This window comes from Rhinolophus sinicus, linkage group LG13 (assembly GCF_036562045.2).
Source record: "Rhinolophus sinicus isolate RSC01 linkage group LG13, ASM3656204v1, whole genome shotgun sequence".
Classification (NCBI taxonomy): Eukaryota; Metazoa; Chordata; class Mammalia; order Chiroptera; family Rhinolophidae; genus Rhinolophus; species Rhinolophus sinicus.
In genome coordinates, this window is record NC_133762.1 from 55,395,133 (window position 1) to 55,419,227 (window position 24,095).

At 37.6% G+C, this 24,095-nt stretch overlaps 2 protein-coding genes across 4 annotated transcripts; one reads left to right on the forward strand and one right to left on the reverse strand.

Annotated features, from left to right (window-relative positions):
* Window positions 1-123: 123 nt before the first annotated feature.
* Window positions 124-15,027, forward strand: POLR3F (RNA polymerase III subunit F). Of its 3 annotated transcripts, none has more exons than XM_019710716.2 (9): window positions 124-255; window positions 1,318-1,435; window positions 4,273-4,340; window positions 4,824-4,891; window positions 6,987-7,099; window positions 9,116-9,259; window positions 9,473-9,580; window positions 10,063-10,254; window positions 11,319-15,027. In XM_019710716.2, the coding sequence occupies exons 1-9, from the start codon at window positions 194-196 to the stop codon at window positions 11,394-11,396; spliced, it is 951 nt and encodes a 316-aa protein (XP_019566275.1). In that variant the 5' UTR covers window positions 124-193; the 3' UTR covers window positions 11,397-15,027. The 3 variants fall into 3 exon arrangements, with proteins under 3 accessions (XP_019566275.1, XP_019566276.1, XP_019566277.1); XM_019710717.2 differs by having other exon boundaries at window positions 144-839; XM_019710718.2 differs by lacking the exon at window positions 124-255 and adding an exon at window positions 265-517.
* Window positions 13,605-21,502, reverse strand: RBBP9 (RB binding protein 9, serine hydrolase). Its single transcript, XM_019710739.2, has 5 exons — window positions 21,316-21,502; window positions 19,988-20,030; window positions 19,175-19,280; window positions 16,432-16,517; window positions 13,605-16,019 (listed from the first exon to the last, which is right to left on the reverse strand). Exons 1-5 carry the CDS (start codon window positions 21,412-21,414, stop codon window positions 15,793-15,795), a joined length of 561 nt encoding a protein of 186 aa, XP_019566298.2. The 5' UTR covers window positions 21,415-21,502; the 3' UTR covers window positions 13,605-15,792.
* Window positions 21,503-24,095: the final 2,593 nt, after the last annotated feature.

A 24,095-nucleotide genomic window follows, 5' to 3' on the forward strand; every position in this document is an offset into this window, starting at 1 on the left:
GGCTCCAGCCAGTGACGAGTAACAGGCGTGGCTTGGGCACCTCAAGCCGACAGGCAAGGAAGGACCGACTGCGACACGAGGAAAAAGACCCTTCGCCCGGGCCTGAAGCTGTCTTTGCCAATTTTGTGGATCCCCAGCTCGCTATCTGGCTGCTCCGTGCGTCTCTTTTCCCCAGAGGTGGGAACTGCGCCCCATGGCTGAAGTGAAGGTGAAAATGCAGCCGCCTGACGCGGATCCAGTCGAAATAGAAAACAGGTAAATCAGTGAGATTCGATTCCCGGCTCGGGAGCCCACGCAGGCAGGCGGTCATCTGGGCAGACTTTTTTCGGGACAGTCAGTAGATACTGGAGCAAGTTCAGTGAGCGTCCGGGAAGGGGATTACCAGATTTGAACACCTTCCACCTGTGGAGAGCAGAACTCTTAATATGTTTAAAACGAGCTTGACACTTTGCAACTTTGCGTAGCTGTCCGGATGCTGTTCGGAAGTTGTGATGATGCGCTTCCTTCCTGCGTTAAGGTGGTCGACGCTCAGATAAAACTCGGTGTTTCCGCGTGGTACTTGAGGATACATGTTCTCACACAGGATTGCCGGTGTCGCTATGGGAACTGACACCACAGAACGTTTGGGCGAAGTTAGAGTGCATTAGTGATTACGAAGCAACATTAATCCAAAAATAGTTTCGGGGCAGTATTTAAGTCAAGATTTTAGGGCACGTCAAACCTTTCCTGATGTTATGGTCTCTATCAGTGCACTGCTGGTTTTTAGGTTACCACATACTTTGAAAAGATCCCAACTTCCTCAAACTTATGAATAACATACATGATGATCCTGTGACAAGGTGAAGATAATGGGCTTATTTTTGTTTGGTGGGAATAATTCCAAAAACCAAGCCCCAGTTGTGGATTGTTATAACCAATTTTGGCTTCCCACCAGAAACGTCTGATTTGACTCCTGCTTGCAGACTTATACATGCTCAATGCTGTATCTTAATTTTGTCATACCTGCTGCATCTTAAAAAATTGAAGCCGCAGTGTTAATATCTTTTTCTGTGTTCTCATTTGACTTTTACTCTACTTTAAAGATTATGTTTATGAGAAAAACATATTTTCCTTAAAGAACAATAATAATGTATACATGTATTTCAAAAACATCTTCCTCAATTTCTAACATGCTTTGATTTAGAACCATCATAGAAGCCAGACTATGTACCAAATGTAAAAAGGACACAATTTCAAATTCTTCTGCTAGTATTTACCCCCACTGTCTCTTGAAATAAGTAAAAACATGAGTAATATCATTAATACCTTTGTTCCTAGGATTATAGAATTATGTCACCAGTTCCCTCATGGAATCACAGACCAAGTAATTCAGAATGAAATGCCTCATATAGAAGCCCAGCAGCGGGCAGTGGCCATCAATAGACTTTTGTCCATGGTAAGATGAATCCAGCTAGTTCATGTAATTACTTATATATTACGATTGTCATTACTTCTGTTATTAGTCATGAAAACGTTAGAAGGTTGTGACTGATAAGATTCTAAACCAGGAAACAACTCAGATTACCAGAACTGAGCAAAGAAGAAGTAATTATGCATTATTTTACAAGATGAATGAAATAAATGTATTTTGTTTTCACTGTTGTATTTGTTAATGTAACTGTCGCTAAGATACCTAAAGGCATATAGGCATAGTCTGTTCTCATCTGTTTTCTTCCTACTGCTGATATTGGGCCTTTCCATATGAAATCTATTCCACTGATTTTTCTGTGAGTCATCACAAAGCCAGCTCATTAGGGTATCACTCTTCACAATCTCTGAGCATTTCTAGAGGCCAGAATGAGTCCAGTTGAATATCAACAGTGCTGGGCCTCTGGGTGGAAGTGCAGGCTCAGCCCCCAGTGACGTTTTAGATGGGGTTTTCAGTGAAGCCCTTATACCTGCTCTTACCTCTTCTGTTATACCTGCTCTTATATATCAGGGGGATATATTTCATATACCTGGTCTTACCTCTTCCTGGGGCCCTAATGTCATTCTCTACTGCCCAAGAACACACCACCTGTTAGTGTGCCACATGCTCTTACCTATTTCTCTTACTTCCTTTCACCCATCATCAAAACTCCCATGTCTTGAGAGCATTTCAGTTTGTCTTAGTAGCAACTAGGTAAAAGATTTATATACTGAGGACTCATCTGAAGCTTATTTGCTTTTTAAATCTACCAGCTCTGTTGGATTTCTAAGGGCTCTGGATATGGAGATGTGAGGACAGGTGAACTTTCTGTCAAACTGTTTCTTTCAACCTTCTAGCTCAGGGTGGCAAACTTTTTCTATAAAGTGCCAGATAGTATATGTTTTAGGCTTTGTAGACTATATGGTTTCTGTCACAAGTACTCAACTCTTCAGGAAAGTAGCTATGGGCCACCCATATAAACAAATGGGTGTGGCTGCGTTCCAATAAAACTTTACTTATGAAAACAAGCAGTGGGCCAGATTGCTGACCCCAGTTTTAGCACAAGGAGAAAAGGACTGATGGTGATTTCTAGGTAGTTCACCATGGTGAAGGTCTTCAAATCCAGGAGGATAGAGGAAGGGATGCTGGGAGGTTGTGGCAATGGAAAATGCTTTTGTCCTCTGACCACCCTTTCAGCCCTTTCTTTTCTGTCTGAAAATCGATCTCAGCAACTCCCTCTCTTTCATCACCTTTGTGACCCCACCTACTGCCAGTTCAATTGACTATAGGCAGTAGGTAGTAGTGGAGCTATTGAAGAATTTTAAGCAAGGAGTAATTATTAATAAATCACAAAGTATTACTGATTTTAGCTCTTAAACAAGTCTCAAATTTGTCCACCTATTTCCATTCCTATTACCCCTTCATGTGTTTAGGCTCTTGGCTTTTACCTGGACTATTACAGTGCATCTTAAGTAGTTTTCCTGGCTCCATCTATCTCAGAGCAGCCAGCCTGATCTGTCTTTAAATACAGATCTGACCAAGTCATTTTCTCAGCAAAAACCCTCTCAACATTAGAGATGCAATTCCAAACTCATGGGTTGACTACACTGAGCCTACCAACCTCACCCACCTCATCTTCCATCACTTTTCCTTAAAAGTTAGTTTTCAGAGGTAACAGATTGTTTTTGGTTCCCTGCCACATCATGCTGTTTCATGTCTCAGGTCCTTTGCTGATGCTCTCTTCCCTGCTTAGAAGGCCCTTCTTTCCATTCGCAGACTAACTCCTCATTGTCCTTCAAGACTCTGCTCTGCTGTTGTCTCCAGGAAGCCTCCCTGAATCCCCAGGTTGGGCCAGAGCTTCTTCTCTAAGAGCCCATCCCACCCATTACTTACCTCTATATTAATGCCAACTAGATGGTATTCAAGTTAGCTGTGTAATTCTCTTTCAGAATTCATGTTCCCCCCCCCCAACAACAATCACAGCACAGGTGTGCAGTAAATATTCATAGGCTGAATTAAATGACTGAATGGAGTCTCTAAATTGAGCTTTGTGGTTTGATTTTGCCATTTAGTGGGGTCAGGGGAGGGAGGGAGGGTATTACTGTTTATCCATATGTAAAATCACTTTCAAGTCATGGTTGTGCCCAGTCTCTTAACACATGGTAATGGGGCCTCTCAGCCATGGCTTCCCCAAACTGCTAGAAGCCCAGTGGTACAGCCATTTGGGTGCTCCTAGGTTCAGACTCAAGGAAATTCAGAAGCACATCAGACATGCTTTATTTTACTTTTGTTATAGAAAAACCTGCAGGCCTTTTATTCATTGGTTGACCTTTCTGCCTAATGTTCATGTAACACAATGGAAATCACACATACCATTAACGGTCACCATTAACTTTGTAAATTTTATTTAATCATTGTGTTATAGAATATTTATGCATGTTAGCCTTTATTTGAACCTTTTGTTACATAAATTTTTGTATTATATTTATTGAATTTATTTTAATTTGAATATAGCTTTTTATTTATTACTCTAAAACTGCTTGTTTATAATTCTTTATGCATTGATCATATAACCAAGCCAGGATCTAGCATATATGAAATTGTTAATTATTAATGTTTTAGAAAATGAAGAGAAAGAGCCAATTTTTGAAAAATGCACTGCATGTGATACATAGGCAAAAACTTAAATCTCAAGTGAGGAACTGACAAATAACTATAGGAGGTAGGATGTTTTAGTCTGTGTAAAATTTTAAAGAATGTATTAACATTTGTCATTGGATTTGACAAAATAACTGACTTATTGCTTATTAAAAAACAAACTTCAGGGTCAGTTGGATCTCTTAAGGAGCAATACAGGCCTTCTGTATAGAATAAAGGATTCTCAAAATGCTGGGTAAGCACCTAATTATATTATTTTAAGAAAATTTCAATTATTATAAAAGTAGTATATGTTCTTGAAAAAAAGCGAATACAGAATTGCATAATGTAAATCTGTCCTACATACCATCCCTTCTTCCTATCATGAGTTCTATTTACCAGAGATAACTGTTCTTAAATAATTTGGTATACATATTTTCATATATATATATATATATATATATATATATATGATTATATATGTATATATAATTTTTTTTCTTAAAAATTGGATCATGCTATGCATACTGTTTTGCAACTTGTGTTTTTCACTTACTGTGTCTTGGACATATTTTCATTCTGGTACATACAGCCCTGTCATTCTTTCTAAGGTAAGCCCTTCTTTTGGTAAATAAGTCAATGTGATAACCTTGTCTGCTAATTCATTTAAGTTGTCGTGTAGATTATTAGATTATCCTGTGCCTCTTTGCCTTTTAAATTCTACTTTATTCCTCTGCAGTAAAATGAAGGGATCAGATAACCAAGAAAAACTAGTATATCAAATCATAGAGGATGCAGGAAATAAAGGTAAGCCTGTAAAGGAAGAAGCAGAAAAAAACATTGTCTTTGGGACTAGATACAGGGACTGAGACCCTCGCTTCCCAGGGATATAGACTATGCTGCCATTGTTTAAAAAGGAGAGGAAAGTATACATATATATACTATACATATGCATGTGCTTGAAGGACACCCAGGAGTTGCATCAAAGGAGGCAGGAATTAGATGGCTCTGGGCAGGGATGGTAAAAAAAAACTTCTGAATTCTGAACCATGTGAATGTATTACCTATCCAAAATAAATAAATTAAAACTTAAGGTTCTTTTTTAATCCTCACTCAGTAAACTTTGGAAACTTTAATTTCTTCATCTTATCTGTAAATTGTGGATAATAACATCTCTCTGTTTTTTTCAAAAACCAGAGGGATACTTAGTGCAGTGTGGCAATGTCTGACATAGGTCCCTCAACAGCTATTTAGTTCCTCTCCTATCTTCATTGAAGAACCATATTTAAATTACTGTTATTACAATTTAGGATCTATTTGATCTGTTAGCTTTAACAATTAGATGTAATCTGAAAACATGTAATTCTTATATTTAGTAGTTAGAAGGTTAAATTAACATTTTAAAAATAGACCTATGAAAAAGCCATTCTCTATTAAAAAAAAAAAATTTCTTCCTATCTCATTATGCCTCCACATTGGAAAGAAAATACAACCAAATATTTTTACATAAAATTCCCTTTTCACATAACACTGATTTCCTTCTTTAAAAGAAAAATCATAGCTTCCCGTGCATGGTTTTTAGTGGCTGTAGGAGCTGCAATCTTCCTATCTTCCATCTCCTAAATATTGTGTTTTATAAAATAATGGACATAGATGCTCACATAAAGTGTTTTTTTGCTCTCCATTGAGGATGGCAGCTGACCCTGGCCCAAAGTTGAGTTTGTTTTTCAAATATACGATCTAAATGAAATTTATGAAAAACAGGTTGCGGTGCAGGAGGGGATGGAAGAGACAATAGTCATGCACCACTTAATGAAGGGGATATGTTCTGAGAAATGCACCGTTAGGCATTTCATGATTGTGTGAACATCATAGACTGTACTTACACAAACCTCGATGGTACAGCTTACTGTACATGTAGGCTGTATGGTATAGCCGATTGCTCCTAGGCTACAAGCCTGTATAGCATGTTACTGAACAAAACATGAGATTAAATCAAGCACAAGAGAAGATAATATAATTGAGAGATGCCATAAATGGGAGATATATGAGTCTTCTGCCAGTGTAACACAGCATACTGTTTTACAGCAAACATTTTTTTCTAAGTAGAAGGAGTACACTCTAAAATCACAATAAAAAGTATAGTAAATACATAAAATAGTAACATAGTCACTTATTATTATTATCAGTATTATGTACTATACATAATTGTATGTGCTATACTTTTGTATGTGACTAGCAGCTCAGTAGCTTTGTTTACACCAGCATTACCACAAACACACGAGTAATGCATTGTGTTACCACATTAAGACAGCTACGATGGCTGTGACATCACTATGCAATTGGAATCTTACAGCTCCATTATAATCTTACGGGATCACCATCATATATTCTGTCCATCATTGACTAAAACATCATTTTGCAGTGCATGACTATAAGTTAATTTAGTAACATTCAAGATTTTTTTTTGCATTTCAGAAATGTCCTTTTCATCTGTTTTTTTTTTTAATTTTTTAAAAAAATTTATTGGGGTGACAATTGTTAGTAAAATTACATAGATTTCAGGTGTACAATTCTGTATTAAATCATCTGTAAATCCCATTGTGTGTCCACCACCCAGAGTCAGTTCTCCTTCCATCACCATATTCATCTGTTTTTTAAAAGATTCCACACTAGGATTCCAAGAAATTTCCAGTTAGAAAATAGAATATAACTTATGTATTATTTTGCATATTTTTGTTACTTTATCTGAGATTCTTCCTCTAAGTCACTTAATTTTTCCTATAGCTATGCTGTAGTAATATATACATATATATTTTGCTAGTTTTGGAATGAGATATAAGCAGCAGTATTATAAACACATCCTATAGTGTTCAACTTATTTTACTTTACTTTCTTATAGGAATATGGAGCAGAGATATCCGATACAAAAGTAATTTGCCATTAACAGAAATTAACAAAATTCTAAAGAATTTGGAAAGTAAAAAGCTTATCAAAGCTGTTAAGTCAGTGGCAGTGAGTAGTTTTCTCTTTTCTTCTCCTGAATGTTGATTGTACATATATTGTTCCTAGTATATTTCAGGTTTTTATTGTCCTTTAAGCTGTATCATGATTAAAACAACTGATTAAAAACGATTTTTACACATTTAGTTCATATTGATTTGGTGATGCTGCTTAGATATGTCACTGCCTAATTAACTCTTAGTGTCTCACTTAAAAATCTAAAACTAATTCAGGAAAGAATTTTGGAATCATGAACATTTTTTCTGGATTTTCTGGTGTATAAGATAATTTACTTCATCCTGGCATATTGTTCATTGAACAAATATCTATTACCAGTTTGCTATGTGCCAGAGACTGTTCTGGGTGCTTGGAATACATTAGTGAATAAGTCAGAGAAAGATCCCTGACCTGGTGGAGCATCTGTTCCAGCACATGGTGTTTCTCCTCCTCCCCATCCCTCCCCATCCATCACATCCCTCAGGGGCTCCAAGCTCCAGAGCTTGGCTTCATTAGGGACACCTGCTGCCGACCTCACTGATTTAAGTGTCAGACGAGCCGAGGTTGCTGTAGGCTAAAGTTTGCTTGAACACAAATTTCAGCATAGAAGAATTTGGTATTCATCAGTGATTTTATTTATCAGTGACATTTACGTCGTACCACTCCCTAAGTTAGAATATTATTTCTCTTCCACATTTTTAATGGATAATGTCAAATATATACAAAAGTAAAGAAAATAATATAATGAATCCCCACATACTCATCACCTAGCTTCATTTTGCCAATTCTACTTCTAGGTCTTTATTTTTAATAGCTTTATTGAGATATAATTTACATACCCTAAAATTTATCCTTTTAAAGTGTCCAATTCAGTGTGTTTAAGTATATTCACAGAGTTGTACAACTGTCACATTCTTCTAATTTTAGAACATTTTCATCACCCCAAAACGTGACCCCTCTAGCAGTCACTCCCCATCTTCCCTGCTCCCAAGCCCTGACAATCACTAGGGTGTTTTCTGTCTCTCTCTAGATGTGGCTATTCTGGACATTTCCTATAAATGGAATCATACAATATGTGGTCTTCTCTGTATGGCTTCTTTCACTTAGCATGATGTTTTTAAGGTTTCAAACTAAAGTATTAGATTGTAACCCAAAGTATAAAATAAATATTCATGAGTCCATATTGATAGATAAATGTTTGAATAAATGAATGAATGAATGAATGAATGAATGAATAAATAAATAAATAAATAAATGGGGGAGAATAGATATCTCCCATGCAGAAGAATTCTAAATAATTTATGTGGACACTACCCTCAAGGAAGTAGAGCATAACTCCAAATCCTTAAGTGTTCAACTTATTTTACTTTACTTACTTGCTGGGCATGGTGACTTTTTTCTGAGGAAAGGGCAGAGAAAAATAACTTTACAGTGGAGAAACCTGAGAAACACTACCTCCATCCAGGTGATCTGATACGTCATATTGATGACGGTTAATCATCACTTGGAGACAATCAGATACCCTTGATATAATGTGATAAGAAGGTCGTTTTTACCTCTGTGGTCTTTTTTCCAGTCTAATCATGAGAAAAACACCAGACAGATTCCAATTAAGGGACTTCCTACAGAATACCTGACCAATAATTCTCAAAACTGATGAGTTCATCAATAATAAGACTGAGAAACTGTCGTAACTAAAATTTGCGTTGGGAGACATGACAACTAACTACATTGTGGTATCCTGGACCAGAATAAGAACATTAGGGAAAAACTAAGGAAATATGAATAAACTATAGACTTTAGTTCATAATAATGTATCAATACTGGTTCATTAATTATAACAAATGTACCCTACTAATGTAAGATGTTAGTAGTAGGGAAAACTGGACACAGGTAAATGGGAATTCTATATCATCTTCACAAAAATTCTGTAAAACTGCTCTAAAATATAATGTTTTGAGTTTTTTCCAAATCTTAGTTTTGGGTGATTGTTACCTTATAACCACATTTGCTGTGCATGTTTTTCCTTAGGCATCAAAAAAGAAGGTGTATATGCTCTATAACCTGCAGCCAGACCGGTCTGTGACTGGTGGAGCCTGGTACAGTGACCAGGATTTTGAATCTGAATTTGTAGAGGTGCTTAACCAACAGTGTTTTAAATTCCTACAAACCAAGGTGAGGCATAATTGAGGAAACAGTCTTTTTTTTTTTTTTTAATTTCTCCATAAAGAATGTTTAATCTTGTATATCTTATTTTATAGGAATTGAAAAATATCGAAATTGATACATTTTACTAAACAAAATGTTCTACTGTTGGTTTCACTCTGTATAAACTATATTCAGAAAACACCAGTATTCTTGCTGAGATTTATGTTTCTACCCTTATAGGCAGAAACAGCACGAGAAAGCAAACAGAATCCCATGATACAAAGAAATAGTTCATTTGCTTCGTCACATGAAGTGTGGAAATACATCTGTGAATTGGGAATCAGTAAGGTCAGAACTGTTTCTAATTTTCATCTTTTTTTTTAAAACTTCCTTATTGTAGGGATAAAGTTACAATGGATTCCAATCATTCTTGACCCAGACCCTTTTTTCAGGTGATTCCTGTGAATGTTCTGCAGAACCCACTTTAAAAAAGTACTGTCCTAAGCCAGTTAGGCAAAGGTGGTCATTGCCACCTTTTATAAATCTGTTAAATTCTTGTGAAAGAAATGTTACCTACAAGACTTCTAGATTTTACTTAGGAGAGTGAAGATATCAAAAAATGTCGCACTCCACATTAGGTCCGAGTTCTGTCCTTAGCATTTAGTGGTTTGTGCTAATTTGGGCTGTTGTTCAACCTCTTTGTGCTTTTGATTACTCCCCAGCATAATGCTTCCCCATTTCACTGAGGAATTGTGGCCCTTTACTGTTTTTAAAATCCTCCAAAGGAATGTCTCTTTGTCCTTTTTGTTTCTAATATGGGCTCTTTATAGGTAGAGTTGTCCATGGAGGACATTGAAACCATCTTGAATACACTCATATATGATGGGAAAGTGGAGATGACTATCATCGCTGCAAAAGAAGGCACGGTTGGCAGTGTAGATGGACACATGAAACTATATAGGGCAGTCAATCCAATCATCCCACCCACGGGTTTGGTCCGGGCCCCCTGTGGACTCTGCCCGGTGAGTTAAAATGGCTTCACTTTACACTTGACTGCCACCAGTGCAAATCCCACATGACATAATTGCAAGCACACTCCAGTTTTCTCAGACTCGCAGGATTGACCAAGAGCTACTCAGACCTCCATATAACCTTCATGACGTTTAATGAACAAATCATTGCCTTACATTCTTTGTTAGAATAACCAGGTTAAAGAAATTTGTGTTTTCTGCTCTTGGCCCTAAAATGGGCAATTTTTGACAAGCATTAATCATTTAAGTAGGGAGGAAAGTGAGATTTGGTGAGAACCTACCATGGGCCAGACATGTTTTTGAAAATTTATGTGATCTCATTTAATCCTCCTTGTAGCTAATGATGTTATTTCCCCTTAAGCAGGAGGAACTTAGGCTCTGGAAGACCTAAGAGCATGTAGCTTGGACATATCAACCAGGATTCAAACTCAGAGATAATGTTCTTCCCCTTGCTGCATGCCCCAGCACTCTTCATTCATTCCCATATAGTTTATGAGTGCCAACTGTGTGCTATAGGTACTGTCCCAACCTCTTTGCATTATATTCTTGGGCTGCTAGTCTGTGTTTTAAATTTTATTTTTACTGGCCATTTTCTATATATCTAAGCACTTTATACCCTGTTTATAGAGTGCTAGCAGGTTGGGAATTCTGTTCAGCACCCTTCACAAAAAGGAAGGTAGCCAAACATGAAACATTTGGTTAGTCAAAATAAAGTAATTCATATAATGGCTCTCCCTTATATTCCTGTGTTACCCACTGATAGCCCTTTCCCCAGTGGGCAAGTGAACATAGTCATTTGAATGCTACAGAAAAAGGACTCCCATTAACTTTATGATCACAAATCAGGTCCTATTATAGTATGTTCTTAAATACAGCCCTAATCTCTTTGAATTGTGAAGTTTTGTTTTTAATATTGCTTTAAATAAATGTTTGGGTTTGTGATATTTTGTTAACAGAAATTTAAGTTGTAGTTGACATTTAATGTAAGACTTTACCTATTAATTTTTAGAATTTTTAAACTTCTATTTGAACATAAACTTTTTTCTTTGTTAAAGGTTTTTGATGACTGCCATGAAGGTGGAGAGATTTCACCATCTAACTGTATTTACATGACAGAGTGGCTCGAATTTTAATAGAGAGCTATGAACTTTACTGACATTTTGCAAATGAATTTTACTTGGGAGCAAATAACTTATGATGGGACATCAAATTCCCTTGAAAGCAAACTTCACAGAAATGGATATAGACTTGCTGCTATGAAAATATACGTTTTTTTTTTTTTAATCTACGAAGACTAAATTTATATTGGTAGAGTAGCCAACAGAATATAAAGAAAGTAAGATTAGTAGTGAAATCTATTCTTCAATAAATAAAATACTCTGAAGTTCTGGAGGACCACATCTTCTGAAGTTTTCGACTTTCGATTGTTAAAGGAAAAAGAAGCCAACAAATCCATGTTTACCAATGGATAATGGCTACAGCCTAAAAATGCTCATTTTAAAGTTATTTATTGAGGCCTTCATTGGGAATTATTTATATTTGGTTCACTATTACCATTTCTGTTTTCTATTTTCTCCATGGTTCCATTGTGAAGAAATTAAAAGCTGTGAAGGCAGGAATAGTAGAGGAGGCTATGCAAACTTGGGGTGTGAGTGGAGGAGAGAGTTGGAACATCCCTTTTCCACACAGTTAAATCCTTTTTTACATCAGAAATATTTTTTCAGAGGTTTATGCCACTGTATTTATTTCAAATCTAAATGATGACTGTTGTCAGGGATGTTTTCAGTGCATAAATACTATCATTGTCATCCCAAAGGGAATATTTCCACTGGTCCTTCTTTTTAAAAATCTTACAAGTGTCACTCTGTGGCTCAATTTTATTATTTACTAGAACTGTCCCCTAAATTCTCATCATTTAACTAAAATTAAAAGTTTCGCCCTCCATTCACACTTTATTTTGAAAAATCTGTCACCTTCCATTCATACTTTATTTTCATCTTCCATTCTTTTTGGTCCTGTTTTAGATTTATTTTCCTTTATTCTGCTCTAAAAGTCATGGTGTAGTATGTCTAAACTGAGCAGAAAGCCATTATAATTGTCCTCAGTTCTAGTAGCATTTTCAGTTGCAGTCTTTGGCCATATAGAAAACACTAGTTTATTTGATGAAGTGTTGCACAGAAGTTAGCTGTAGGGCTTTTTAGGATCTCAGCTGTATTTTCTCTTTCTAGCTCCATTTAAAAATTTCTGGGGCTGGCCCGGTGGCTCAGGCGGTTAGAGCTCCATGCTCCTGACTCTGAAGGCTGCCGGTTCGATTCCCACATGGGCCAGTGGGCTCTCAACCACAAGGTTGCCAGTTCAATCCTTCGAGTCCCTCAAGGGATGGTGGGCTCTGCCCCCTGCAACTAAGATTGAACACAGCACCTTGAGCTGAGCTGCCGCTGAGCTCCCGGATGGCTCAGTTGGTTGGAGCGCATCCTCTCAACCACAAGGTTGCCGGTTCGATTCCTCGACTCCCACAAGGGATGGTGGGCAGCGCCCCCTGCAACTAAAATTGAACACGGCACCTTGAGCTGAGCTGCCACTGAGCTCCTGGATGGCTGTTGGTTGGAATGCATCCTCTCAACCACAAGGTTGCCGGTTCGACTCCTGCAAGGGATGTCGGGCTGTGCCCCCTGCAACTAGAAAACGGCAACTGGACCTGGAGCTGAACTGCGCCCTCCACAACTAAGATTGAAAGGACAACAACTTGACTTGGAAAGCATTTAAAAAAAAAAAAATTCTGTGTTTGGGCTAAAAGCGTGGACCAAAGGAAAAGAATTCAAACTCAGTTACACCTGAGGCGTGAGTTCAAACACCAGTTTGAAAATACTCTTAAGTCGACAACCATTAGAAGGGTTATTTTGAGATACATAGGATTAGTAAAATAAAATGCAACTCCATAACCAATTTTTAAGAACCAGGTAAATTCTGTAGCCAGCTGTATAGAATTAGCCTTTGATGACACTAGCTCTTTGAAACAAAGATTGCTTCAAGTATTAGATACCCACAAGGTAGAGAAGACCTTGGAGCCTGCAATTACAGAAGGTTTCTCTTCTACCTACAATGAGAGCTGGAATGGTAAGAACAATGTCCTTCCTGGGACCTGACCTATCACAGAGGCGCAGTCTTGTGTAATAAGAAAACTGAAATGAGAATTAGAAATGGAGACCAGGAAACAGTTTTAAACACAGACTTTGCATTATGTCTTGATAACCAGAGACTGATTTTTTCCAAAGCTTACAATCAATGGCTAAAACATAAAGTAGTCCTTGCCTCATTAGAATAAAGAGACTTTTTAAACATTTTCCCCCATAACATGTTTTTAATTTTGAATATTAACTGAAAGAAAAGCGACAATAATTTAAAAATACAGCACCTCTAATGATAGTTAAGTGGATATTTACATACAGGTGTAAACTTTGACCAAAACAAATAGTGGGGCTCTAGACTCATGACAACACCAAAAAGTCAAATTATGAGTGAAGTCCTAATCTTTACAGTTGATTTCCATTTCATACAAGGTATTTTGCTCACCTGTGAATATATTCCCTGGGGTCTGTCAAGGCCTCTCTATGCTTAACAATGATCCATACTATATAGTCAAACAATCATAAGAATCCGTGATTCGATGGCTTAAGTGAACAGTTTATGTAGGGCTCTTCCATGAAACCCTTCTGACCTTAGTTTGGTGATGAGTAAATTTTGTGGAGCTATGATTTTTATGGTGATCAACTGAGGAAACTAGTCAAACAAATAATTTCAAGTTGATTCACTTTGAACTGTCACTCATTATTAGATGGTGGGTGAGGGAAGAATATAAAATACATGCTCTAGACTCCAGTGCTGTCCAATAGAACTCTCTGGAGTAATGGACTGGAAATTGTTTGAGGGAATACTTAGGGATCGTAATAGGCAAAAAATGTTGGGAAACGAAACAGGGGTTTTTTGAGGGGGTACATATCAAAAGAAAACTGGAATGATTGATAGAGATGCAAAAGACCATGGAAGTTAACAGAACTCTTTACAGAACAAAAATTTGAGGTATGGAAAAATTATTTTTAAAAATACTTAAGACTTGTAACAAAATCCCAGTTGTTCTCCTGATTTCATCCTTTGACATTATGTTCATTTCTCAGGTTTCATAGAGCATTATTTAAAAGGACCTGGCTAAGTTAATACTTATGGCAGAGGCCACAAATAGACGGCTTGAACTTTATGTATCTTGCAGTTTGTAAATTTTTTATTTACACTATAGTTGCCAACTAACATAATCCGTATGTATATGGACTGGACATAATTCACGTACATATGGATTATGTATACATACATATATATTTCCTGAATATAAAAACCACTGTATAGGGTGGCCGGATGGCTCAGTTGGTTAGAGCACAAGCTCTGAATAACAGGGTTGCCAGTTCGATTCCCACATGGGCCAGTGAGCTGCGTCCTCCACAGCTAGATTGAAAACAACGAGCTGCTGCTGAGCTTCCAGAGGGGCAGCCTGATGGCTCAGTTGGTTAGAACTCAACAGCAAGGTTGCCGGTTTAATTCCCGTGTGGGATGGTGGGCTACGCCCCCTGCAACTAAAGACTGAAGACGACTGGACTTGGAGCTGAGCTGTGCCCTCCACAACTAGATTGAAGGACGACTTAGAGCTGATGGGCCCTGGAGAAACACACTGTTCCCCAATATCTCCAGTAAAATTAAAAAAATTAAAAAGAATTTCACATTAAAAAACACACAAAAACACTGTAAAAGTGTTTTCATCAAAAAAATCAGAAAACTGGCAACACCTTGCCACATTCCCACATGCGTGAGCTCTCCACATTGGTCAGTCCTCATCACTGATGTCTTATACAAAGTTGACTGCTCATATCCCCTGCCTGACCCTTGCAGACCCCTGCCTCTTAGCATCCTTATGTTGCATTCTCTCTCAACATGCTTAAAGGACTGGGTGGGCAAGGTGTCAAAGTGAAGGCCTCAGTCTGGGCTTGACATCTTGGGCCAGCTTGAAACAACCGCTAATGTTTTGAATTCTAAGCCAGTAGTCTGGACGTTTAGTCATGTTTTATTTCCCCCAATAAAATAGAAGTTTTATTTGAAAGAGGAGAACAACTCCTATAACACACATGAAAACTATTCAGTTTTAATCTGGACTGGGAAACTGTTTAGTTTTAATCAGGAAAACTGGGTTCCATTTCTGTCTTATTCACTTTGGATAGATAAGGGTGGTTAAGCTGTCCTTATGTCCCTTATGTGGGAAAAATACTGCTTTAGTTCATAGCAATTTGGGAAGATGTAGATTCTATGGAAAATGGAAATGCTGTTTGTAACTTAGTTTGAACACTGAAACTTGTTTTTTTAGGCATTTTTGAAACTTTGGTCTGTTTTATGTGTCTGATAATCATCCGATAATAGAAAATTATTTACTAATAATCTGATAAGTGCTCTATATATTGGTATGCAAAATAGCAGAAATTATTCTGTCTACGCTGATACTTTCAGCATAGACTTTACCACACTAATCAGTTCAGGAAACTCCATGTTCTGAAAGTGGCCACGATCAGTGTATCTATACAATTTGGCTTCCAACCTATCAGCCACTTCTTGTTGTTCACTCCAGGGAAGGAAAGGATCATCAGTGGAGCCAAACTGTACAATCTGAGGGCAGTTGGCTTTGATCTTCTCCCACTGCCAGGGACGGTTGAAGTATCCTACGGGGAAAATATATATATAACCTATCAGTGCCCATGGATAATTTGTGTTCTAGCCATTCTAAAACATCCAGTGCAGGCCATAGCAGAAACACACAGAATCAGAACCTAAGTGTGAGTCAGAAGTCCTTTGGCTTTCAAATCTGTAGGGCTTGATACCATAGGTACTTGTGAAAGGGGAGTATATGGCTCAAATAAAGTAAGGCCTTGAGGGTTTAATTCTGGACAATGGATTAGAAAGTGGTCCACGACCTCTCAGACTGCCGAACTTACATCTAAAAATGGGTAGTAAATCTATGATATCAGATTTATTTTTTTAGCCTATTCTAAAGACAATACTGTTTTGTAATCTGAACAAGCAGCCCCATGACTAGAGGAAGGGTTTTTCTGGGGTTTCTGCCTTCAGACTTACCACTTGCACGCTCATTTTCATCCCCCAAGTCTGATGTGTATGCAGACACTAATACAATAGCATATACTCGATGTGTTTCTGCATACCTGGAGAGAGAGAAATGATGTCAGCCAGTATTTAATGTTAAATCTGATCACCAAAAAGTCAGTAAACCACGTAAAAACTTACTTGGTTTAGCTTATAGCATGTGCTATATGCTGTTGAGATTAATGAGAAAAATAGTAAAGAAACTACAGAACTACAAGCCCAATGGTTAATCAATAACTGTGGCTACCTGATGAGTTTCTACTCATTTTTCAAGGTAGTCCAAACCTCTTCTGTAATCCTTTCCAAATAAACATAGAAAGTGTAATCTACCTTTAGTATGCATCAGCATTACTCGATTGGTTAACACATGGATTCCCAGGCTCAGTGCCAGAGCATCTGATTCAGAGGGTTGGGATTGAGGCCCAGGAATCTGCATTTTAAGGCATGATACCTCTCCCAACCCAGATTACCAATGAAAGTGGTTTGTGAACCATATTTTAAGAAACATTGTATAATAGCAGTAATGTACCTCTTTTATCCCACATTCCACATTGCATTCCACTTATTTGTGTTGTATTATACCTGTCTCCCCTAATAAACCATCAGCTCCTAAGGGCACATATGAACTTTCTTGATCTTTGTAACCCTGGTGCCTAGTACAGTGCCCAGCAAGTAGCCAGTTAGATATCTGCAGACAGTTCCCTCACTCAGCAAAGACTAGGCAAAAGAACAGTTTCAAGGAGGCTTTGTGCCAGAAAAGGCTTAGGGTTGGTATTTTGTTCTTGGGCCTAAATTTTTTTCCCAAACTTTTGTTTTGAAAATTTTAAAACCTATTGAAAAGTTAAAAGAACAACAAGCACCTAGATTCATTAATTTTCCTACATTTCACTCCTAAATACTTCAGCATATACACCCTAAGAATAAGGCCATTCTCTAACATAACCACAGTACCATTATTACACCTAATGAATGTAATATTGAGACAGTAATATCTGTATTCATTTTTCCCCAATTGTACGAACAATGTTCTTTAACACTCCTTTCAATCCTAGATCTTTCAGTCAAAGATCATGCATTGCATGTGGTTTTGTGGCTCCTTAGTCACTTTTAAATTTTTTGTTTTAAATGACATTGACATTTTTTAAGAGTTTAGGCCAGTTGTCTTGTACATTATCCCCTAAACTGAATTTGTCTGTTTCCTCACTATTAGACTGAAGTTAAACATTTTTGGCAAGAATACTACATGGTGATGTTGTATCCTTCACATCATATGTCCTTCATATCAGAGTCACCTGATGCCAGTTTATCCCAGTATGGGTAAGATTAAGTTTGATTACTGGCTTCAAGTGATAGCCATCAGATCTCTCCACTGTAAAGACACTATTCCCCCTTTATGATTAATAAGTAATCTCCAGGGTGGTCCTCTGTGACTGTTCCCTTACAGTCTTATACCCTATAGTTTTGGCATCTATTTTTCTCTTTGCCTACCTTAAATTTTGAAGTTAATTCTCAGGTTACAACAATCCTGCAATAAGTTTCAGTGGTTTTTAAAAGAAGGCACGTCTTTATTAGCCAGTGGCCTGAGAAAAATTCCGTTGGTCTTGAGTTAGTACAGATTTCAGCATAAAGGGATTTCTTCATTTTTCAGCCAACCCCTGGCAGCTTATAAACACTGTGACTGTACCATAATTCGGTAGCTCCACAATGGAAAGCATTATTATTCTAGTAGTTTTGATTACCGTGGCTGAAAGGTTATGGAATTTGGCAAGATTCTCTGACATGCAATTCATGTGACATTCTGAGGGACTGCTTGGAATAAGAGGCTACACAAAAACTAATACCTTGTCATACAGCCTGGCAAATAGGAAAGAAACTCAACCCCAACAGGCTTATTCAGCCAGCTAAACCCTTGTCCTCCAGACCTTAAAGCCTACAGGGAGAGGCATAATGTTATATGGAGAGCATCAGAGATGTGCCCATGAATCCTAAGGATTGGGGGCTTAAGGGGAGAGGGAGTAATAATCTCTACCCTCCAACAAATATTTATTGAGCACCTACCATATGCTAGACACACTTTTAGGCACTGGGTTTTCCGGATTAGAGTGAACAAAGTCCACCCTCATGGAGCTTACATTCTATTGGCAGGGGACAGACAAGAAATAAACAAATGTCAGATGGTGAGAAGTGCTTAAGATAATAAGGGATAATAAAATAAAGGGATAGGAGCCAGTGGGGTGAGGTTGCTCTTTCATATAGAGTGATTAGAGAGGGCCTCACTGAAAACGTTCTAACAGACAAAGAGGAGAAAGCCATGTAGGTATCTAGGGACAGAGAGTTCCAAGTAGAACAATGGCAAGCATAGACCTAAGGTAGGCACACTTTGCAATGAGGTCTGTAAACCAGGCTTGGGGCAGCGAAGGTGGAGATGATATCAGAGCTACTGGGGGCCTTGAAGGCCAAGGACTTTTTCTGAATGTGACAGGCAGCTGGTGGGGTTTGGAGCTGCTTATGTTTTAAAAGGATCACTGTATCCCAATAAGAGCAAAAAAAACTTTTAAAATACACTAACCAAACCAGGAAGGAATTAGAACAGATTATGTTACCACTTTTGAGGTCAGCACCGTTTCCTCTGCAGTGGAAACTTCAGATATACACAAGGTACTTCCCAAGCAAGTTTGGCTGGAGCTGACACAAGGTGATTCAACAAGGATCGCACCTCATGGCTGCAATGGCCCCAGAACTGTGGCCTATGATGATGGTCTTCTCGTCACAGTGCAGCTCCGTCTCCATGAAGGGCAGCCAGATGCTCTCTCGAGCTGTAACTAGGTTCAGGATAAAGAGTCTGTCATTTGATAGGGACAGTCTTAGTCTACTGCTACCCCACCTTTCTAACAGACAGCTTACTCAGCAGTTTACGACTTCTAAAACCGCAGAATCACATTGGGAGATGGGGCCAAAGATTTGCATGTTGCTGTTAGTTTTGGTACTTTTGTTTTTATTTTTTACCATGTTCTTTAAGAAAATACTGAGGAAATAATTAAATATAACGTATTTCAATGTAAACTTTCCAAGTTAATAAGAAAAAGTATACAATATCCATGTATATATATATTTTCTTCCCAAAACAGAAATCACTGATACAGGTCATAGCCATACTCAGAACAAACATGGCAATATTACATTTTTAATATTAGGATCTCATAAATGCTGTAAATTTTTATCATATCTCTGCCTCATTAAACACCCATAAATTGTGCCTGGACGTATATGTTAACTTATAAAAGGGAAAATCAAGTTGCTTGCAAAATTGAAAATTAAATACAACCAAGCCCAGGTGCTTGTTTTGATCCTTACTAAAATTTTCTATAGTGTTTCTTGGTTTACACCATCCTCCCCAAACTACCTGCCATCATTCATTCTTGGTACATATTCCCTTTGGCTTCTATATTATGATATTCCTGTTCACTACCCAAAAAATAGCTCTAAACCCAACAAGATGAGGCTATTTAAAAACACATTTAAAACTTACTTGGGTCAGGCATGTTTTTAGCCAAACACTGGAAACCAGGTATCTATGACATAGGGGGAAAAGAAAGCTATAATAAAGAGCTCAATTACAACTAATACTTTGCTAATAAGAAATGAGACAGCTAATATGATCTTTATCATAATATATCATAAGTATTTGCTTATATTATGAAATTCAGTAGGTGAAGTTCTACAGGATTACATATGAATATACAATCCCTTTCATAAACTCCATCTATCTGTAGTTCTATGTCTAGCCGACTCTCTATGTCTCTATATAGAAAGACCTATATCTGCATTTGTACATCTATATCGCTATAGACATATATCTATAGAGAGGGCATGAGTGAATGTGACCTGGAGCCAAACAGACTGTGCACCAGGGAGTAGGAAAAATATAGTACAGAAATGTGGTACAGAAAGTTGGAGATCCATCCTCTTGGACAGCTCCAGCCCTGATCTTTAGGTCTGTAGCTCCGGCCATGGTTTTCAGCCACAAACCTGGAATTTTATTCTAGAAATCTGTAGAGAACAGCAATCCAGAGAGCAGTCTTATTGCAAGCTTATGGAAGAGGGTTAAAAAAAAAAAAATCAAGATGTGCAAGACAACCTACAGTAGAATGCCATTTCTATAAACCTCACAAAGATGTCAAATTAAACTACTGTTTAAAGGATACACACATAGGTTGCAAAAGTACTTTAATTTTTAAAAGTGGAGCAAGTGAAAAAAATTTAGGATGGCAGGGAAATGGGATGGGAGATATACAGGTGGCTTCAAATATATTGATAATGTTCTAGATTTTAGTTTGGTGATGGGTTCTCAGGTATTCACTACATTATGGTTCATAACTTACATACATGTTACATATATTCCTTGTATATGTTAAATATATATACATATATATATATATATATACATATACATATACATATATACATATATATATATGTGTGTGTGTGTTTTTTTTTTTTAATCTGAGCAGGGAGCAAAAAAGATAGATGTAAAATCATCTGGGAAGTCCCAAATCTGAACCAGCAGCAGATACGGGGAGAGGTAGTAGGCTCGTTCTCTGTAGTTCTAAGAGGTGGTGCCTTGTAATCTACTAAGTCCTCAGAAAAGTCCTCCAGGCAGTTTTATTAACCAAAGTTCCCACTACTAGTTCTAGAGTTTAAGACAAGGCATTAGGGGATAGGAATTAAAACACACAGGGCTGGGAGGAGTTGGGGGGGGGGGGCGGAGGGGAGAGAGACGTTCAAACTCCAGTCCTCCCCATTTCGTCTTCTCCAGCTCCAGGTTGAATTCCCAGGGCAGTGAGATGTGTCTCTTACCTGCTCCAGCTCCTTTTTCACCCAGCCATACCAGCCGTGGGTGGCCACATCACCGCCTCCGTTCCCGGGAACAATTACTGCCTTGCTAGGAGAAGCCATTGAAGGTAGAGAGGCCAGTGTATCCTAGCTGACGGCCCTGCAGCGCTCAGAACCCGAGATTGCGTCTGCCGGCGAGCCCCCACTGCGGCATGCTGGGAATTGTAGTTCGAAGGTGCCAATAGGGCAGTTCATTTACTCTGGCATTCCTCAGTGCACAGGGCAGCCAAAAACAAAACTTGGGTTTCCATCAAATGTAAATCACCTTTTATTTGCCTCTTACTAGCGCTCTCATTTTACCCCTTATTTAGGCAGGCTATGATGCGCCAGAACACGAATTACTGATATTTCTATAATAAACTGTGTTTTTAGTTCCAAATATATACAGAAGACAACTGTTTACTGTTTGGGGATTCTTGGAATCCGTATTATTTTTCCTTCTAATTCCAAAACAGTTCTTAGAATAGTCAATATCAGCCCTAGTTGCTTTTTTTCATTTATTTAAACACTGTCCTTTAAAAAGGTTTCACAATTTGTGTAGAGCATGCGGATAACATTCATAACTTAAACTAATTTAGAAACTGGGAAAATTGAGGTACCAATGAAATTGTTTACACATTATAATATGGCAGTTCTGAAATTTTAGGAACTGGTCGTATCTTATAGATATATCCAAACCTTATTGAATTGAGGTGCGCGAGTGTGGTTATAAAGGGGAATGAAGAGGAAAAGTGCTTCTTACTCCTTGCCCCTCCCATGGACTTACTCACTGTGGACATCACATTTGTGTTAGCCTCTGACATTGAGATACACTCTTTGGTAGTTTATTTTTTGAACAAGCACAAGTAGATGATCAATGATACACTGCCCCACCACCACCTTCTTTAGGAAGAATAAAACATACTCTTTCCTCTTGCACTTTAGATTCTGGATTTCTTAGAAAAGTCAATGTTATTTAACTTTAAACGTAAACTCATTCAGTTAAGAAGGAATAAACTACTGACGCACAAACACTATGGATGAGTCTCAAAGGGATTATGTATGCTGAGTGAAAGATGCCAGATAAATAATACATACCATAATACCGTAAGATTCCACTTATTTAACACTAAAAAATACAAAGAGCACAAAGAAACATTGCAAGGTGATATACATATTTACTCTTTATTGTGGTGATGAATGTCAAAACTTAACAAACTGTACACTTTAATTTTATGCAGCTTACTGTATATCAATTATACTTCAATAAAGCTGTTTAACATTTAAAATAAACTAAAACAACCAGAGGCATTCCTACAGCCAAGTGGTTGTTTGCTTAGTTTTTAGTTCAAATAACAATGACGGGAACTGTCATTAACAGGAACTTAACAGGAACTATAGGCTGAAAAGGGATCTATCCTTTCTTAAGGTTTAAAATTTGTTTCTTCTCACTCACAGGGTGACTAGCTCTTCCTTTTAGGAGAACATAAGGCAATGGCCTCAACTCTCACCTTTCTCAGACCATTTATGTCAATAATGATTGCAGATAATTTTGTACGGTGACAGATGGTTATTAGACTTCTCAAGGTGATCACTTTGTAAGATATATAAATGTCAAACTATGATGTTGTACACCTGAAATTAATATCCTATTGCATGTCAACTATAATTAAAGAGATTTACATTCCAAAAAAAATCGCAGAGATTACATAATTACACATAAATCCACCTTGTTTTCTTTTCTATTTTTTATCTCTTGTACAAGCATTTTCTGAGCTTGTCATTATCAGAGAAATAACTTGGTTTCAAAACAATATTTTTATAAATTTTTAAAAACCTGCAAATGTACATTTATAATTGGTACATCATTTGTTAATATAGCAAGAGCTGTTCACAAGAACTTGCCAAGGAAATTTTAGTCTTTCTAACGGATTCAGCCACCCTCCTCTAAGGCCCTCCTTCTGGATAATCTTCTTCTGCCTGAACTTTTCTTGTCAGTTCAGGATCCTTCTGTAGGCAGTTTGTATCTAATCCTTCAAATTCACTGTCCAAGCATTCTCCCCTCTTCTATTTTTCCATTTCTTTCATGTGTTATTTTTTTAACTATCTTGAGGAGAAAGGGAAATAAAAGGAAGGCTTCTTCAGATTCTTAATGAACACATGGGAGTTAACAGCGAAAGGGAGAGAAGTAAAGAGTTTGTTCTTAGCAGAGTGGAGGGCATGTAAAAGGGCACAGAGGCTAGACACACAGCACAGGTAGGTTGGGAAAGACAGTGGTTCAGTGCTGTAGGAATGAGGTATGTATGTAGATTATGGAGCTCCTTGAGCCCCACAGTAATGGGCCTCTACTTTATCCTGTGAGTTATGGGAAAACTATGTAGAATTTTAAGCAAGAGAATGTCCAAGTCAGATGTATGATTTTGAAAAATCTGACAACCAATGTTTGAGATTTGTGTTTGGCAAAATTTGGGCAAAAGATCATTTAGGAGGCTGTGGCAGTAATCCAATGAGAGGATGAGGGTTTGAACTAAGTAAACAGATGGAATTGAGAAATATTTGTAATAAAAGATCAACAGGGCCAAATGATTCATTCCTAGTTTCAAGGTAGGGAGTTAGAAGTGTAGGGGGGAATACAAATTTATTTAAATTTTACATGACATGGGAACCTTCATAAGGAAATGAAGACCCAAAGAAGCAGTTAAACCTGACTGCTTTTATTTATTTAAAAAAAATTTTTATTGGGGAATATTTGGGAACTGTGTTTT

What these genes read in the sequence shown, in the direction of transcription:
- POLR3F (XM_019710716.2), top strand. Translation starts at nt 194, where the DNA reads ATGGCTGAAGTGAAGGTGAAAATGCAGCCGCCTGACGCGGATCCAGTC. An exon ending in CCAGTCGAAATAGAAAACAG is followed by an intron (nt 256 to 1,317) that starts GTAAATCAGTGA and finishes CTTTGTTCCTAG; the next exon opens with GATTATAGAATTATGTCACC. An exon ending in AAGGATTCTCAAAATGCTGG is followed by an intron (nt 4,341 to 4,823) that starts GTAAGCACCTAA and finishes ATTCCTCTGCAG; the next exon opens with TAAAATGAAGGGATCAGATA.
- RBBP9 (XM_019710739.2), bottom strand. Translation starts at nt 21,414, where the DNA reads ATGGCTTCTCCTAGCAAGGCAGTAATTGTTCCCGGGAACGGAGGCGGT. An exon ending in TGAAAAAGGAGCTGGAGCAG is followed by an intron (nt 20,031 to 21,315) that starts GTAAGAGACACA and finishes CCTATGTCATAG; the next exon opens with ATACCTGGTTTCCAGTGTTT. An exon ending in TGAAAATGAGCGTGCAAGTG is followed by an intron (nt 16,020 to 16,431) that starts GTAAGTCTGAAG and finishes TTTTCCCCGTAG; the next exon opens with GATACTTCAACCGTCCCTGG.